The 18,407-nt window shown below is 38.2% G+C and overlaps 1 protein-coding gene across 1 annotated transcript; it reads left to right on the plus strand.

Moving 5' to 3' along the window:
• Positions 1 to 9,085: 9,085 nt before the first annotated feature.
• Positions 9,086 to 18,407, plus strand: LOC130014027 (fibropellin-3-like; the record flags this gene model as incomplete). The annotated part of the gene is made up of 3 exons (XM_056102816.1): positions 9,086 to 9,098; positions 10,633 to 10,763; positions 18,366 to 18,407. Coding segments are annotated over exons 1-3 (186 nt in total), but the record flags the coding sequence as incomplete, so codon positions are not given.

Below are 18,407 nucleotides of genomic sequence, written 5' to 3' on the forward strand. Positions count from 1 at the left end.
AGAAATTATTTGGTTCAAAATTGATCTTAAAAGTGGTTTCTCGTTAGCTTTTTCGTTCAGTATCTATTTCGCCTTTTAATATATCAAATTATATAATGGCACCTTTTTTCAAGAGGTCTGGAGATGTACATAAAAAACCCACAGTAAATATGAGCGACATAAATATCTTCTTGATGGCTAATCAACAGATCGCATATATCCTTTGGATATTCTTCAGATACCAATTCACATGGAAAATCTTCACCACAATCAATCAGCGATGAAGTTTCTAGGGGTTTACCCACAGTTCCGTGCAGACCACGCCAAGAACTCGCCGGAACAGACCATTTCATTGGCTTATTCCTCACATCAACTAGACCGCCAGACGAGAAAACACTTTTAAGGTCTATTTTAAACCAGGTGGTTTCTGTCCCCCAAATTACATTTTGCCCCCCCCCCCCCCATACAATGGGAATCTTACAAACATATTTAGAGATGTGCAGCGGAATTAAAAAGTAATGTTTTTGCCAATTTTATCCCCCCCCCCCTTCCATACACGCACACCTGCTACCCCCACACCACCTCCCCACAAATCCAAACAGTTGTCCAGGGGCATCATATAGACTTCTTTAGAGATGGACAGTCCTAGAAATTTATGTTTTATTAATATATAACATGATCATCATTAAAATGTATGTCAACATAATCACATTTTCCCCAATTGTAGACATTAGACCCCCCATATCTCGAAAACGCCACCTCAAACGCCTGATCACCACCCAGATTCAGAATCTACGCAAAAAACTGGCCTAGAAAAATTGGTATCATAAATTCACAGCACGGGTGGCAATTCCCACCCTTCAGCCACCGGACTATTAAGAAGGAATTACTAATAAGATGTTTACGACTAGGGAACGAATAGTAAGATGTTTACGACTAGGGAACGACTAGTAAGATGTTTACGACTAGGGAACGACTAGTAAGATGTTTACGACTAGGGAACGACTAGTAAGATGTTTACGACTAGGGAACGAATAGTAAGATGTTTACGACTAGGGAACGACTAGTAAGATGTTTACGACTAGGGAACGACTAGTAAGATGTTTACACATATGGGGCAACTAGCAAGATATCTGGGACATTGGAACAAATAGTAAGATAAGTAAAATAAGATGTTTACGACTAGGGACTGTTAAGAAAGATGTTTACGACTAGGGAATCTTTAAGATGTTTAAGGGCAGGGAACGACTATTAAACGAATGGTACGATGTTTACGATTAGGGGACAACTAGTAAGAGGTTTACAAATAGGAAACGACTAGTAAGATGTTTACAAATATGGCGCAACAACTAGTAAACTAAAAAAATATACCATTTCACGACGTGTGTATTGTCTTGGAGTGGTTTTATTGATTGACTTTTGTATTTGTATTTTAAATTCCAGGACGAGAGAAAATTAGAATGAACGTGTATCTATTCGTTGTAGTGATTGCTACAGTATCAGGTAGAACAAAATCATTTTTCAGTTCATTATCCCCCCCTCCTCCCGGTCGATCGAGAGAGACACAGATACCTGTCTGACTACTTACCCACCAGCCACGAGATGTTTGTCTGACTATACATACACTGTTGAAAATAGGTGTAATTAAAAACTATAAGCAGTGTTAATAAAGTATAAACTTAACACCACAGCTAGCGTTTTTAAAATTTTACACTTTTGCAAGGATAACCAACTAAAAGAGCTACACCTAACAAGTGTAACCGATATCCATGACTACACCAAAGGGTGTAACTTTTATTAGGGAATAAATCCTAGAACAGTGTTAATTTTACAGCGTTTTTGAGTTGCAAAAGTGCAATCGATATTCATGAGTACTGAACACTTTTATTTCTTTGAATCGATTCTGGTCCCCATTCCAACCAACTTAAATGGCCCTTGCTCTAGCCCTAACCTAAGGCGCCCCTAGTCGTCCCTCAGAATAATCCCCTGTTGATTCCTGCATATAACACCTTTCTAGACAAAGGGTGATCGAGGAGATTATGCGGCTGGCTAAATTGCATGGAATACCAGATTAAACGACAAAGGACATTACACATAACTGACCAGGGGTAGTAACTTCCACGTGGTCGCTCGCCGTGTCAAGCCAGTGGCGATGTCGACCATCTATTGGTTATAATACGATAAGGGTGTTTTAATCAATTTTATGGATGGAAGGTGTTAAATAACATTTACATATAATATATTGTACAATTATAAAAGTATTTGTGTACTCCAATTTAACTTAACTGTGATTTGTAAAATATGGCGTTAATTGCATTAGTAACACAAGTATAACTTACTTTAGAATGTTTACTCATAACGAAAATAAATCTTTCAGAATATTATCTTGTGTAATAATCTTAATAATTTTTTCAGATTGCCTCAAGTATAGATTAATTTAGTTTGTATACACTGAAACACGCGTAAATGTTCAAAAATATTACCAAGTACAATATCTTAATTTATTTGTAATTCAAGTAAGGTGCATATATATATATTCACTGTAAATTGGTACAGATTGTCATAGAGGCCTGTAGCCAAATTCAAGTTTTCTGAACTTAGAAGTCGTTGGCTTGAAATAAATATCCAACAAAACAAATTACACCCGTGTTCTACAATACTTGGGTTACATAACAAACCTCACCTCTCAACCCTCCGTGTTTCGAGATAAGAGATGGTCCTATACAGTTACACGTAGACACATGGTATCAAACTTTATAAAAGAGAGAGAGAGAGAGGGAGGGATATCTGTTTAACACCCATTGAAGCAAACGGGGTCATTTCCGGACTGAGAGAGAGAGAGAAATGGGGTTTAACGTCCACTCGACACAGACTAGGTCATTTCGGCATTTCGGGACTAATATATTGTTTAATTTTATTTCAATAATTCGCTTGCGCGTAGGGGTCTTTAGCAGTGGGAGGAAACCGGAGGGCCCAGAGAAAACCCGCGAGGTTGGACAGGCAAACCTACTCCTTGTCACGTACAACCGGAGATTCGAAACCACGCCAGTTGACTCATGACAGGCCTCATGATACAGCGCGCGCGTGCTAACCATTCGGCCACCCCCCCCCCCATTTCCGGACTAACATAAAAATATATATGATCTAATTTTATAATTTTATTTCATTGCGCGTAGGGTTCTTTTAGTAGTGGGATGAAACCGGTGGGCCCCGAGAACACTCATGGGGTTGTCCAGTCGCCTCTACTCGTTCTCACGTACAATGTCGAATCGAAATCTCGACACTTGACTCAATTTGAGACCTTACGATCTAAAGCTCAAGCGTTAAACCAATTGCCCCCACCCGCACAATTGCATTTTTGTTTGTATTAAACCTCTTTTCAGCACACAGTCGAGACGAACGTACATGGAGACCAGAAGCGGGAAACACCATGTGGGCACCGGAACCGAAAGAGAAATGGTTGATGAAACCGCAACCGAGGTTGAAACCGGAAGTCTGTGAAGATACTAAGAAACTTGTACAGTACCAGTCTATGCAACTATGTAACGTGCAGACCCTCCTATCTCTGGTGTTAAACAAAATTGACAGCAACTGTAAGTCAAATTTTAATTTGTAACAGGCATTGCCTGAGAAGAGCAAAGCTGATGTGATTTCGTTTTTCTAAATTGATTTTTATTTAGATCTAAATTGTATGGTTCATTTTATTTTAAAAAAAAGAAATGTGTGAAAATTATTGTCATTGGCGTCAAAAATATGCGACGTCATTTATCAGACGCGTCATAGAAATATTTCTATGAGACGCGTGGTCTCGCGTGGAGCGAGATTTGGTAAATTGAGATGCGCATTGTTAGTTTTGTACAGTGTATTCGGTTCCTGTCAAATTAATTTTTTTTTAATCAACAGTCCGTGGTTGACAGTTTTAGGTAAGTTCCTGTGTTAGCGGAAATAAGCTTTGCTGACGCACCGCGCTTTGCATTCTAGATAAATAAAGGAGACTACAAAAACCACCATGTTTAAAAAAAACGATATATTTTATTGCGTGGCCAATTTCAAATCAGTTTACTTAAAGGATGCAGATTACGTTTATAAAGATTATTTCGAATTAATTCTAGTCGATCTGTGTGCTGCTAAACTTTGTTCACAATTATTTCGATTTAAAATAAATACAGATGTGACGTCATCCTGTGATGTTTGGCCTACCATTTAAGTTGTTTAATGGTCTCGAGCTTTAATGGTAACGCCTTGCGCAGTATTAATATATTACTTAATGTCTCGCTCTCGCCCATTAAACCATACATAATTCTAGTCGATCTGTGTGCCGAGGAACCTTGTGTAAATAATGGAACTTGTGCACCAGAAGCTGGTGGGTGTCTTGTAAATGTGCGGATGGATTTACCGGTGACAAATGTGAGGGTAAGATCTATTTTAATACTATATTTTATGTCACCAATGTATTTGCATTAATTTTGTCAATCATGATGCCTTGCTGTAGAAGGCTAACAAATGGTTCAATTTCATTTCAATAAATCGCATGCGCGTTGTGAACCTTATAGCTGTAGTAGGAAACATATGGCCTAGGGTAAGCTTACGAGGTTGGTTAGGCGGCCCCTACTGCTTCTCATGTGTGTGATCCGCATCCACGCAACAATAGACTAAATGACAGACCCAACACCCCCACCCCAACAACCGTATTAATATCAAAGTTAAAATGGCCGGACCTCTTGATAACATATTTATTTTCTGTTTGTGTTATTTATTTGCATCTGGTTAACTCAATTTCGCACCATTCCGGGCAGTTGCTGCAATAGAAATGCCGACCACGGTTTATGGTCGGTCTGTACGTATATTATCGCCAAAAAAATGCCCAAGTCCGAAATCCGTGCCCAAATGGGTCAAATTGGCAAAAATAAAAAATGGCGGCCATTTTTGACTTGAAAATGCCCATTTTTATCCACTTATCATAATATGATCGAGTTTAGTATCAAAATATATCCTTTCGTGGGTAGCTGAATCCATTTCCATACACATTTTGGTGATTAGTTATAACAAGGAGTCAATATTGGGAAATAATTCCAGATGGCGGTCAGTTTTGGCTTGAAAATTCGAATTTTACAAAATGACCACAATTGTTGTCAAAATATACGTTTTGGAGACAGCTGATTCCATTTTCGACACATTTGTTCATTCTTGTACTTAACTGATTCCCTTGGGTCAAAATATGTGGAAATCCCATTGCAGATATTGGAATTAAGAGTAGTGGAGTCTGCCTCAGATCTAATACGATGGCATTTATCAAGCATCAACTAAATTTCATTTAGACGCTCTGGCCGACCACTGGTCACTACGGAAGCAGCGTAGCAGGCATGACGAAAGAGGTCACCCTCAGCCCGCTGTGGACGCAGCGTCGTGGGCGTCTCACCAACCTCGAAAATTGAGCCAAGATGGCCAAACCCATTGAAGCACGGGTCGAATTTATTTCACTAAATGATTCAAATGTTGAGACACAAATAGATACAGTATCGCCTGTTTGTCAGATATTCAGTGCACCATTTGATAATGGACTGTCGACGGGTATTGGAGGCCGACAATAATGAGCCGATTAAGATACCTGACCTAAGCTCAATAATGAGCGGAGATACCAATTTCAATGGGAGAGAATTTAGACAGAGTAGAACTTGGTGTAAAGTCATTACTAAGTTCGACAATGAGCCAAGGGCGTGCTAGGGCACTTTAGGAGGGGGGTGGCAGGATCTAGAATAGAAACTAGACTGAACGAGAAGACGATCAAGATAGACTTGAAGCCAGGCCACGGAAGTTACTGGTGACATATTAAATGGCATTCAGTTACCCCGAAAACGTATATTTTGATACCATACTCGATCATATTATGATAATTGGGTGGAAATCGGAATTTAAAAGACAAACCCGGCGGCCATTTTGGATTTTAGCCAATTTGACCTATTTGGGCACGGATTTTGGAATGGGACTTTTTATGGTGATGCTTGGGTAATTTATAATTTAATAAGATTAAATATACAATAAATACAAATGTACAAGGATATACTTAATACATTGAAGCTTCTTCATGTCATGTGACGAAAGGAATGGTAGGCGAATTTTGACAGATTGATAATTGTTTCGGGATTTTAGAGGACATAAGATTTACAAAGTTTTGGCGTTGGGATGTGATCTTAAAAATATATTGGTTTGTATATGAATTGCGAAAATCATTATAAACAGTCCAAATAATTACAAAGTGACATTCGTCTTCGATGGTATTAGTATTACATAACTTACAAATTCTTTGTTCGTATGGAATGTTTTTCCATTTACCCTGGAGAATCATAAGATTGTGGCTACCTATTATAAGTCTACATAAGGATTTTACATATTTTTGGTCGATTTTCAATTACTTGAGAGTATTCAAATCCCATGGACCGTAAGTTATAAACGGAATAACCATTTTATCGAATATGTTAATTGACATATATGATAGGCCATTACATTTTTGAATACAATACCCAAGTATTTATACTGGAAGACAGTATATATTTTCATTTTATATTGTTATAATTCCGTGATTCGTAATTAAAAGGACCCCCGTTACAGAAAACAACAATTTTTGTTGTCCCCCGACTTTCGAAGAAAGCAGGGGACTATTAAAATGGGTTCGTCCGTCTGTCTGTCCGTCCGTCTGTCTGTCCGTTACACTTTTTCGGACACAATAACTCTCCTTCTAATTAAGCTTGAATGTTCAAACTTGGTGTAGGTGTTTATGAGATCAATGCTTTGATGGAGTGCGAAGATGAGCATTTGCTGCTTAGGGTAAGCAGAGATAAGCAATTTCATTGGTTGATGCTTTGGAACACGATAACTTTAGTTCTAATTAAGTGAGAGTGATGAAACTTGGTGTATAGTTTCATTACACCAATACCTTGACTAAGTTCGATGATGAGAATTTTCTGCTTGGGCTAAGGAGCAATAGGCATTTTGATTGGTCAAGACTTTGGAACATAACAACTCTTCTACTTATTGAGGTAGAATGTTTAAACTTGATGTAGATGTTCTTCTAATTGAGGTGGAATGTTTAAACTTAATGTAGATGTTCGTCTTGACTGAGTTCAATGATTAACATATCGAGCTAAAGCTAAGCAGAGATAAGCAATTTCCTGCTTTGGGACAAGAAAACTTTGATTCTATCTGATAGAGAGTGATGAAACTTAGTGTATAGTTGATAATCAGTTTGATTGCTTGATACTTTGGAAAAAAATAGATGTGCGATTAATTAATATGTGTCATCTATTTATTTGGGGATTTCGGCGGGCGACATCAGCCTCACTGTTGGCTTGTTTTATGGACATTTTGATTTAAACATAAAAGTTTTCTATACTCGTAATTTGACATTGTAATCTATATACAGTGTTGGCTATATTTGCAATATCGTCTGCAAACATTAAACAAATCATATTCGGAAACAATGATGAAATATATATACCTTTACACTCGTCGTTAGTCAACTCATTAATAAACTCGTTGATGTACAATGAGAATATCAGAGGACTTAACATACATCCTTGCCTGGTACCTTTATGCCGTCGGGAGTTAAGACACACGTTTTGGACTTTGAATACATATCTCCTACGATATTGATAAATTTACCATGTATGCCATCTTTTGGCAAGACATTCCACAGATTGCAATGTGGCACAGAATCGAAGGCGACAGCGAAATCGATGAATAGGCAATATATTCTATCACGAGTTTTAGAAATATATTTACTAATACTGCCTTGTAGAGAAAATATGTCATCAATGGTAGAATAATTTTTACGAAAACCCAGCTTCATTTTCATGCATTATGATTACACCATTATGTGAGTCTACAATTTAGTATTTTGATAAATATTTTGCTTATTACTGGGAAAAGGGATATTCCACTATAATTACTTACAATGTCAGGGGGTTCTTTCTTTTGTATTGGGCTTATTAGGGCTTTACACCATAGTTTTAACATCACTCCAAAAGTCGATCGGAGAATTTAAGTTGTGCCTTAATTTTGATTTTAAGTTTTCTGTGTAATTTAATTAGCTAGTATCCCATATTGATCTAAATAACGATCTTGAGCGTTTATAGAGAGTCAGGTCGGAATCGAGTTTGCTCAGTCGATAATTGTCCAGTAGTCGATATTTTTGACGTTTGGCACTTTCACATTAAAGTTATCTATGGGGTATAGATCTTCAGTTGTAATATATTCCAGTGAGTCATCGATTATATAATCTGCCAAATCACCGGTTCTAGCGTTCATATCACCTGCCAAGAGAATATTTGAGCCCGGAAAGTCAAAGTAAATTTTAATAAATATCTCTTCGAGTGTCTCTATGGTTGAGTGGTCTCTGTTTTCTTAATACCTGGATCCTTCCGGCGAAACGTACATGAAGATACTTATACTTATTCTACGTAACATAACGTAATCTCACTTATACTCATTTTATGTAACGTAACAAATCTAATGACGTAATCCGACTGCTTATAATCATTTAACGTATTTAAATAATGTATAATTTCTACTCGGCTAAATGTGTAGGATAGGTTTCAAATGATCGCATTTACGTAGTCTGTCGGTCAGTCTGTGCATGTCAAATTAGACGCAGATATTCGAAAAGTCTACTTATTGTCCCCACGTATCGAATATGTCTGTTATTGGTCCTTTTTTTTAAAACAAATACTCACATGCACGTTCAATTTGGATAGGTTGAGCAAGGTAACCAAAAAACAATTTGGGTCGTTCTGCATCCAGGGGAACTATGGTCGCATCCTCAACAAGCGGGAAAGTATTTCCGGGGATTACCGTATGACCAAGCTGTATATTATTTTCTTGTATATGTTCTTGTATATTATCCCCCCCCCCCCCAACTTTCGAAGAACGCAGGGGACAATTAAAATGATTCCTCCCGTCCGCTGTTTGTTTGTTTTCCCGTCGGTCTGTCCGTCACAGGGTTTAGGACACAATAACTATTCTTCTAATTGTGCTAGAATGTTCAAACCTGGTGTATGTGTTTATTAGACGAATACTTTGATCGAGTTCAATTGTATGTATATTGTATATTATGTTATGTTCAGGTATATTATTTCCCCCCCACCTTTCGAAGAACGCAGGGGACAATTAAAATGGGTGCGCCCGTCCGCTGTTTGTTTTCCTGTCGGTCTGTCCGTCACAGGTTTTGGGCAACAATAACTCTTCTTCTAATTGTGCTAGAATGTTCAAACTTGGTGTATGTGTTTATTAGGTGAATAATTTGATCGAGTTTAATTGTGTGTCTGTATGGCCATCATATGTTTTGGGACACAATAAATCTCCTTCAAATTGTGCTAGAATGTTCAAACTCTGTGTAGGTGTTTATTGTATATTATGTTATTTTGATGAGGATTATTTTGATATAATTCTAGTGGATCTGTGTGCTGCTGAACCTTGTCAAAATGATGGAACTTGTGTACCAGGGGCTTGTGGAGTGTCATGTATGTGTGTGGATGGATTTATCGGTGATAATTGCGAGGGTGAGATAAATATTATAATACTTGTAACCATGTAAGCTATATATAGCAATGTTTAATATTAAAATGTATAACCGAAAGGTGGTATTGTTGTTCCTGTGGGTAACCATAAACTTAATAGGTGGAAGAATAAACACACAACATTTAAAGTGGAGTCCTAGGAAGAAAATAAGAAACAAATGCGGCCAGAGACAATACTAGACGATCATGGGCTGTTCTAAAATATGTAGTAAGAAACGATGCATGGGTTATACGCCGGATGTGGCCACTTCCCGCTCTCCACGTCTGACAGACGACCCATGGTGCTACAGACTGTGGAGGAATTTCTGTTCGAAACAATTAAAATAGAAACACTCTGTGTATCTGTTATCATGGAAGCAACGGTGGCTCAGTGAGTCAGGCGCAGGCCGGGAGGTCTGGGGTTCGCTCCCGGTGTTCGCCTAGAAAATCTCTCGCAATATGTCTCTGGTCTCTCCCCCCCCCACCCAGTGTCAGTGATGGAGGAAGGGGGGCCCAAGAAGCACGAAAAACTAGATTCCGTGTGCACACTGATGTTCACGTAAAAGAACCATTAACAGTTGCAATTTAATATAAGAGTAGGCCGTAGGGCGGTTGTCATGGCAACATTCCCACATAGCACACTGTATGGCGTATGTCCGTCTTCATTAGCCCAGTCGGGGCATAAACCATATTTCATTTCATTCCATCTGTTATCGCTCTCTATTTCAGCCAGTATTGTGTTTAACCAGTTCTATTACGTATGTCGTATTGGTGTTGTGAACTAACATTGTTTTGGGGGATTAGGCTAGACTTTTCAGACTTGGTATATGTGTTTATTATGTGATTAATTGTCTTTCGGTCTGGTCGTCACATGTTTTGGCACACAATAACTCTTCTTGTAATTGTGCTAGAATGTTTAAACCTGGTGTATGTGTTTATTAGGTGAATAATTTCACCGAGTTCAATTATCTGTCTGTCTGGCCGTCACATGTTTTGGGACCGAATAAATGTCCTTCAAATTGTGCTAGAATGTTCAAACTCGGTGTAGGTGTTTATTGTTTATTATGTTTTTTTGATGAGGATTATTTTGATATTATTCTAGTGGATCTTTGTGCTGCTGAACCTTGTCAAAATGGTGGAACTTGTGTACCAGAAGCTGGTGGAGTGTCATGTATGTGTGTGGATGGATTTATCGGTGACAATTGCGAGGGTGAGATAAATATTATAATACTTGTAACCATGTTAGCTATATGTAGCAATGTAGAACCGAAATGTGGTATTGTTGTTCCTGAGGGTAACCATAAACTGAATAGGTGGAAGAATAAATACACAGCATTTACAGTGGAGTCCTAAGGAGAAAATAAGAAACAAATGCGGCCAGAGACCATACTAGACGATCATGGGCTGTTCCAAAATATGTAGTAAGAAACGATGCATGGGTTATACACCGGATGTGGCCACTTCCCACTCGACTCCACGTCTTAAAGACGACCCATGGTGCTGCAGACTCTGCAACAAGCGGGAAAGTCCGGGGATTACCGTGTGATCAGACTGTATATTATTTTCTTGTATATGTTCTTGTATATTATTTTTGCCCTACCCCCACCCCACCTTTCGAAGAACGCAGGGAACAATTAAAATGGGTCCGCCCGTCTGCCTGTTTGTTGTCCTGTCTGTCTGTCTGTCCGTCACATGTTTTGGGACACAATAACTCTTCTTGTAATTGTGCTAGAATGTTCAAACTTGGCGTATGTGTTTATAAGGTGAATAATTTTGCCGAGTTCAATTATCTGTCTGTCTGGCCGTCACATGTTTTGGGACACAATAAATGTCCTTCAAATTGTGCTAGAATGTTCAAACTCGGGGCAGGTGTTTATTGTATATTATGTTATTTTTATGAAGATTATTTTGATATAATTCTAGTGGATCTGTGTGCTGCTGAACCTTGTCAAAATAATGGGACTTGTGTACCAGAAGCTGGTGGGGTGTCGTGTATGTGTGTGGATGGATTTATCGGTGACAATTGCGAGGGTGAGATAAATATTATAAAACTTGTAACCATGTAAGCTATATGTAGCAGTGTTTAATATTAAATTGTAGAACCGAAATGTGGTATTGCTGTTCCTGTGGGTAACCATAAACTGAACCATATCCCAGTCGGGGCATAAACCACATTTCATTCCATTCCATCTGTTATCGCTCTCTATTTTAGCCAGTATTGTGTTTAACCAGTTCTATTACATATGTCGTATTGGTGTGGGTGAACTTACATTGTTTTTTTGGAATTAGGCTAGACTTTTCAAACTTGGTGTATGTTTTTATTAGGTGAATAATTTGCTTGTCTGTCTGGCCGGCACTTGTTTTGGGACACAATAAATCTCCTTCAAATTGTGTTAGAATGTTCAAACTCGGTGTACGTGTTTATTGTATATTATGTTATTTTGATGAGGATTATTTTGATATAATTTTAGAGGATCTGTGTGCTGCTGAACCTTGTCTAAATAATGGAACTTGTGTACCAGAGGCTGGTGGATTTTCGTGTATGTGTTTGGAGGGATTTATGGGTGACAATTGCAATGGTGAGATAAATATTTCAAATACTGCGTTGAGTGTCATTCGAGTTATTTCATAAAATAACTGGGCAAGTACGAAAACTAAGTAGTAATCAACACAACCAAATATCTAATACATTTTTTTGTTTTCCGAAAACAGAAAACTATAATTAGAGGGTTCGTCCGCCCGTCTGTACGTGTATCCGTTTTTGAGACACAATACACGATAACTCTAATTAAGCTAAAATATTCACAGGTATTTATAAGGTTTGTCCTTTGATGGGGGGAGATGATTGAGGTCATAAGGCCAAGCAGAGATTAATGAGAAAAATGGATCCCTAGTACAACAGTGGAGGTTGTTTAGAATTTTGTCATTAGTATTTTTGTTTTAGGAAACATAAGTTATATTAATGATTGAAATAGATAACGGACACGCAGTCGATTTTCAGCTACTGATGATGAGTTTGTATTTAAGACTGTGGAGGAATGTCTGTTATCATGGGAGCAACGGTGGCACAGTGAGTAAATCGCTGGCCGGGATGTCTGGGGTTGGCTCCCTGTGTTCGCCTAGACTAGAAAATTTATCACAATTTTTCTGTGTGGTTCTCCCTTATCAGTGATTGAGGAAGGAGGACCCGACAAGGACGAACAACTAGATCACGTGTGCACACTGATGTTTACGTAAAAAAAACCATTAACAGTTGCAATTCAATATAAGAGTAGGCCGTAGGGCGGTTGTCAGGGCATCATTTCCCACATAGCACACTGTATGTCGAATTGGTGTGGTGAACTAGTATTGCTTTTTGGAATTAGGCTTTAATATTAATAAATTACCAATTTATTTCTGATCTGAATCAGATGCGATTTATCAAGAATGTTATCTGGGTGTGTTGCTAAACGTTTTGCCTAAACAGCTATAGCTAACGCAATAATTCCTCTGTAATTACCAGCATTTATAAAATATTTAATAGATAGTTATTAAATATGACAGTCCCGTTTTCCAGAAGAGAATACTACGTCCCTCGTGTTGTTTCAATATATTACTTTATGTCTCGCTCTCGAATATTAAACCACACATAACAACGTTATTTATTCAACTTGTCCCAATCATACGGTTTACCATGTAACCGAAATAAAAACAATAAAAAACGACATGAAAAACGTCTTACTTATAAAATCAAGATTGTGGTGTTTTCCTCCACATTGTATGCTAGATCAAATGATAACAAAAACTCGGATTAGCTTAAAATAACTGACCATTATAAATGACATCATTATCACGGTGCTGTCCACATTTCTGCCTACAGAAACATGTTTTCCCGCTCAAACAGAACTAATAACACGAAATGATGGTGTTAAATACATAGAAGATATAGAAATTGGTGACGAAGTACAAGTTATCTCCCCTGATGGTAGTGTTGGTTACAGTGAAGTATGGTGTCAGGGTCATTACGATCTCCACTCGATCAATAGATACCTGGAAATTACAACACAGACCCATGTATTACCCATCAGTCATCGGCATTATATCCCGGTTGCTTCTAATTCAACTTTCATCTATAAAATGGCGCAAGATGTCCAGGTATTGAGTTTTAGTTGAATCATTTTTATATTATATACATAAACATTGATTGTGTGTAAAACTTTCCCGAATTATTTATATTGTTCTATGAACATAGTAAAATTGATAACCACGACATATGTATGCTTAGTTTCGATTTCTTTCTATACCCATGTTCGCCCATTCGGCCGTCCACACGTGCTTGTGAAGGCGATAGAGTCTTCATTTGTAATACGATTTTAATGACACTTGCTATGCGGCTGTATATCCGTGAGATCGAGATTGAAGACAAAACAAGCAATAAAACATTGTATACTAAACAGCAAAAAAAAGTCAGTACGATTTCAAAATCAGAGAGGCACTTTAATCAAATCATGCTAGAAAACGACTTACTAAATGGATCAAAGCAATTTTTTGTGAACAGTATGTTGACACATTAGTGATTAATTCATCACAATTCCAAGGCATTGCGAGACCGTTTAGTCTGTACACAGTCTATACATCAGTATCTGGTTTGTCCACCGCGAGTGTCTATAACAGCAGCGCAGGCTCTGTACATGGAGTGGACCAGACGATTGATGAACGCCATTGGCATCTGGAACCACACTCTCAGAAACGCCTGGGGCAATCCAAAGATGTTCAATCGGGTTTAAGTCAGGACTAAGGGCTGACCAGTGCATAACGGTGACACCGTTCTGAGGTAGAAAGTCCCGAGTAACTCTGGCGGTGTGGGCACGGGCGTTGTCATGCTGGAAAACATTGTTTCGATGACGTGCGAAATGTGGTATGACGTGGGGTCTGAGAGCTGTGGTGCCGCCTTCTCTCCCTGACCAAGATTTTGGAACACCACAGGACCCACTCTCTGGTTCAGGCCGAGTTCACCTCAAGCCATTATGCTTGGACCTCCCCATGAATCTTGTCGACGCCATATTCTGGTCATGACATCTGCAGTTGATACGCAATACCGACTCTCATCTGTGAACAGAACAGTTCTCTATTGTACGTGTCGCCAGTTCTGGTGTTGTTGAGCAAACTGTAGACGTTCACTTAAGGTCTACGACAATGAATGTTCTCTCTGCACGTGCTGTCGCACAACATGGCGATCTTGACGCCTTGTGGTAACCCTTGATCTACCATTTCGGGGGCGATCATCCGTGGTGTTGGTGGCCCGTAAGCGTTGCTGAAGCCTGTACATGGTCCGAACATTGACCTGGAAGTGATTGGCAACGGCTTGGGCAGTGTGGCCAGCGCGGTGTCGAGTCTTAAAAACGACTGGTTCCTCCGAGCTGTCGTGAATCTTGACATGCTGCTGACGTTGTAGTGTGAATGATTCAACCAGGTATGGGGTGCATTTTATAGGGCTGGTCACAGAGAACACATTACCATCTCAGAAGTCTGATTGCGTTTTTGAGAACATTTCCTGGGTTCAATTCTGTGTTTGGGGAGGAGCATTATTGCCCAGGTAAAGTTGGAGATGTGGTCACAAATATATAATAAAAACATTTGGCAAGTTTTATGCAATTCGTCTATTCAGGCTAACATACCAACGTGGCGTATATTTGTGTCTATGATATCTGAGATGAGTTCGAATTCGCTGAATATTACCACACAAATCATCTTGCGAATATAATAGAATTTGCATTGATATTTCAATATTGGCATTTCAGGTAGGGGATTTCCTGTTAACGGTTGATGGCGATGGGCAGCTGATAGAAATGGTGAAAGAGTTGAAGGAAATTGAAAGAAAGGGTGCCTTCTCCCCGTTGACGAAATCCGGTCACATTGTTGTAAATGGAATCCAGGCCTCGTGTTATTCTGAGGTTCACCCGACTACAGCCCATGTAGGTTTAGCCCCATTCCGATTGGCCTATGATGTCACACCACGAGTTATCATGGATGTCATTCTAGCACCTAATTCAAATGGTGTACCGTATGTTTTTTACGCAATTCTCAAGCCCACTTATTGCACAGTGGTTTACATGAACCAAGGAAACCAATGGTCTTCCACATCTATTCCACCCCTTTGTACACCCCGTTTCATAAATACAGATTTAAAAATCAATTAACTTCACATGCCATCTGTGACGTTTATGTGCTTTGTTTAATTAAATTTTAATTACTGTTTAAAGATATGTGCTTTCCTCAAACGATTTAGTTCTTTGATTTTCAGTTTTAATTCTAATAATGAATTATTAGTTTTATTTGTTTATTTTGAACTAAAGGCGACATGCAGACAAATTCCATCTTAGTACTCCACAATCGTTGACATTATCACTAAAACTGATGGATTTCAGAGCATGATTGTACCTACCTCGCGTTGAATTGTTGAATTGTGTCAATTATAAGATATTTTTGTACGCCTATAACTGAGACCGAATAATACGGAAATGTTAAATTTATAAATACACTTAACGAAATTTGTATTTACCTCTAATTTTAGATGTGTGCTTTTGGTATATGCCCACATCCAGCCACAATTTCTTGCGAGAGCGCATGCACCATATTGCGCGACAGACATCTATGAAACTTCGTCATCGGATTAAAACCCTATCGAAATTAAATTTATTAATGTTTTGATTACGTCAAAAAAAAAACCTCATATATGTCCATCGTAAAATTTTGAAAACCAGACGGCCGTAGACGCGATTTCCAGGCATTTCGAATACTTTCTAGTAATTTGGAGTGGGTAGTAAATTATGTCAGTTGCAGCATAAAAACTGGTAAAAGTCATCTTTAAAATACAAGCTCTATTACTACGTAAACAAAGAACAAGTCGAACGATTTACTTTTGCCACATTTTTCATTTTATGAGACTTCACATTTTTTTTATCAGGGAAGGCATAAACAGAGAGTTTATACTGCTTTTCAGATCACTTCTATCACTGGGCTCGTCCGGTGCATGAAGTTGGATGCCAGTATACAGGAACACAGTCAAGAACTGAGAAAGGCCATGTGTACGTGCTAGTTCTATTCAGATGGCGTACGTGTTCATCATTGACTGGACTGCTTTCTTTCCGCTTCCATATTATTAAAAATATTCAAAACCCGACAGACGGTGCGACGCTTCCCGACAAACTGAGCATTCATTCCCGACAAGACCATAGCCTTCCCCGACAAGGTCATACCCCTACCCCCACCCCATTTTCAACAACTCCTCGGCTAATGACCGATCTCACAAGATCTCACAATTCTGAGCTCTTTTCAGATTTCTATTTTTTTTCATGAAAATATTGGGGGGGGGGGGGGGGCGGTGCCCTCCCCCCCCCCCCCCCGCCTCGTACGCCTATGGTGAGTGTGAATCTACTTCCACTTGATCAACCATTTTCTTAATTGCCAGTTTTTTGTTATGAATATCATTGGCCGCTTATAACATTGATCATGGAAGTCGACAACCCGACAACCCGACATCACGACAACCCGACACCACGACATTTTTACCCGACATCACGACATTTTTACCCGACATCACGACATTTTTAGTGTCGTAATGTCGGGTAAAAATGTCGTGATGTCGGGTAGAAATGTCGTGATGTCGGGTTGTCGTGTTGTCGGGTAGAAATGTCGTGATGTCGGGTTGTCGGGTTGTCGCGTTATGAAAGGCGACATCACGACATTACGACATGATACCAATCAGCCACCATAGCTAACAGAACCACCTGTGATGAAAACTATGTACTATTCGGTGATATATAAGGGGACAAATAACTGAAAGATTGCGGATGCAGATAATTTATTCAAGAAACTGATTGAAACCCCCAAATAAACGAAACAAATGAAATACTTTACACATCTATATAAAATAAAATAATATAAATTCGACAATTATGCAGGTAACAATTTTTCATCTAACACGACGGAAGTGGTGGACGTGGTGCGCGAGACAGGATCTGTTTCTTGAACACCTGGCACCACTTTGCATTAGAGGATCTCCCCCGCGTGTCAAGTCCATGTTACGTAGTTAATCGATTTTCCCGAAATTGCACATTGAGCTTTGTATTTGATTTCTAGATCTTACTAATTAAGAAATTTGTTTATTAACCAAGATAGTTTTATTTTTTCTAGACATTAATACAGCTTTTTTTTTAAAAATTAAAATGTCTATGTTTTTTTTTTATTAAGATAGCTTTTTTTTTTTAAATTAAGATAGTTTTATTTATTAATTGAGATAGATTTTTTAAAAATTAAGATAGTTTGATTTATTAATTGAGATAGATTTTTGCATTAATTAAGGTAGGTTTTTTTTAAATGAATGTATTTTTGTTTTTGAATGAATGTATTTTTTTTTAAATGAATGTAGTTTTTATTAATTAAGATTATTTCAACAAACAGAGTTAGATAATAAACCAAGTTCAAAAGAGTCGCGATTAATTCTACCAAATAAATTCAGTAATTTAAAGGTATTCTATGTCAAATAAAAAAAGATAAATCCAATACAAGTGAGTCTAATAATTTACATATTATATACGTGAGATAAATTCAACAAATCAATTTATATAATTTACACATCTAATTAAAATTAAACTAGTTAGAATAAAGAAGGGAAAATTGACAGCAGAGAAAACACCCACACTTCAAACAAAACAAATGTAGAATATTTTATTATTCTGTACTTCAGTTGTTTAAATGAAATCACATCAAGTCATCATCATACGGAAGCGTATAGGGGTCATGCAAAATTTTGTAGAAGGTCTCGAGATCCTGCGATCCTGTGATACTTTCTTGAAATCCCGTGATCACCTGGTAATTTTCGCGAGATCTCAATTT

The sequence above is a fragment of the Patella vulgata genome, chromosome 8, assembly GCF_932274485.2.
Source record: "Patella vulgata chromosome 8, xgPatVulg1.2, whole genome shotgun sequence".
NCBI classification, from domain to species: Eukaryota; Metazoa; Mollusca; class Gastropoda; family Patellidae; genus Patella; species Patella vulgata.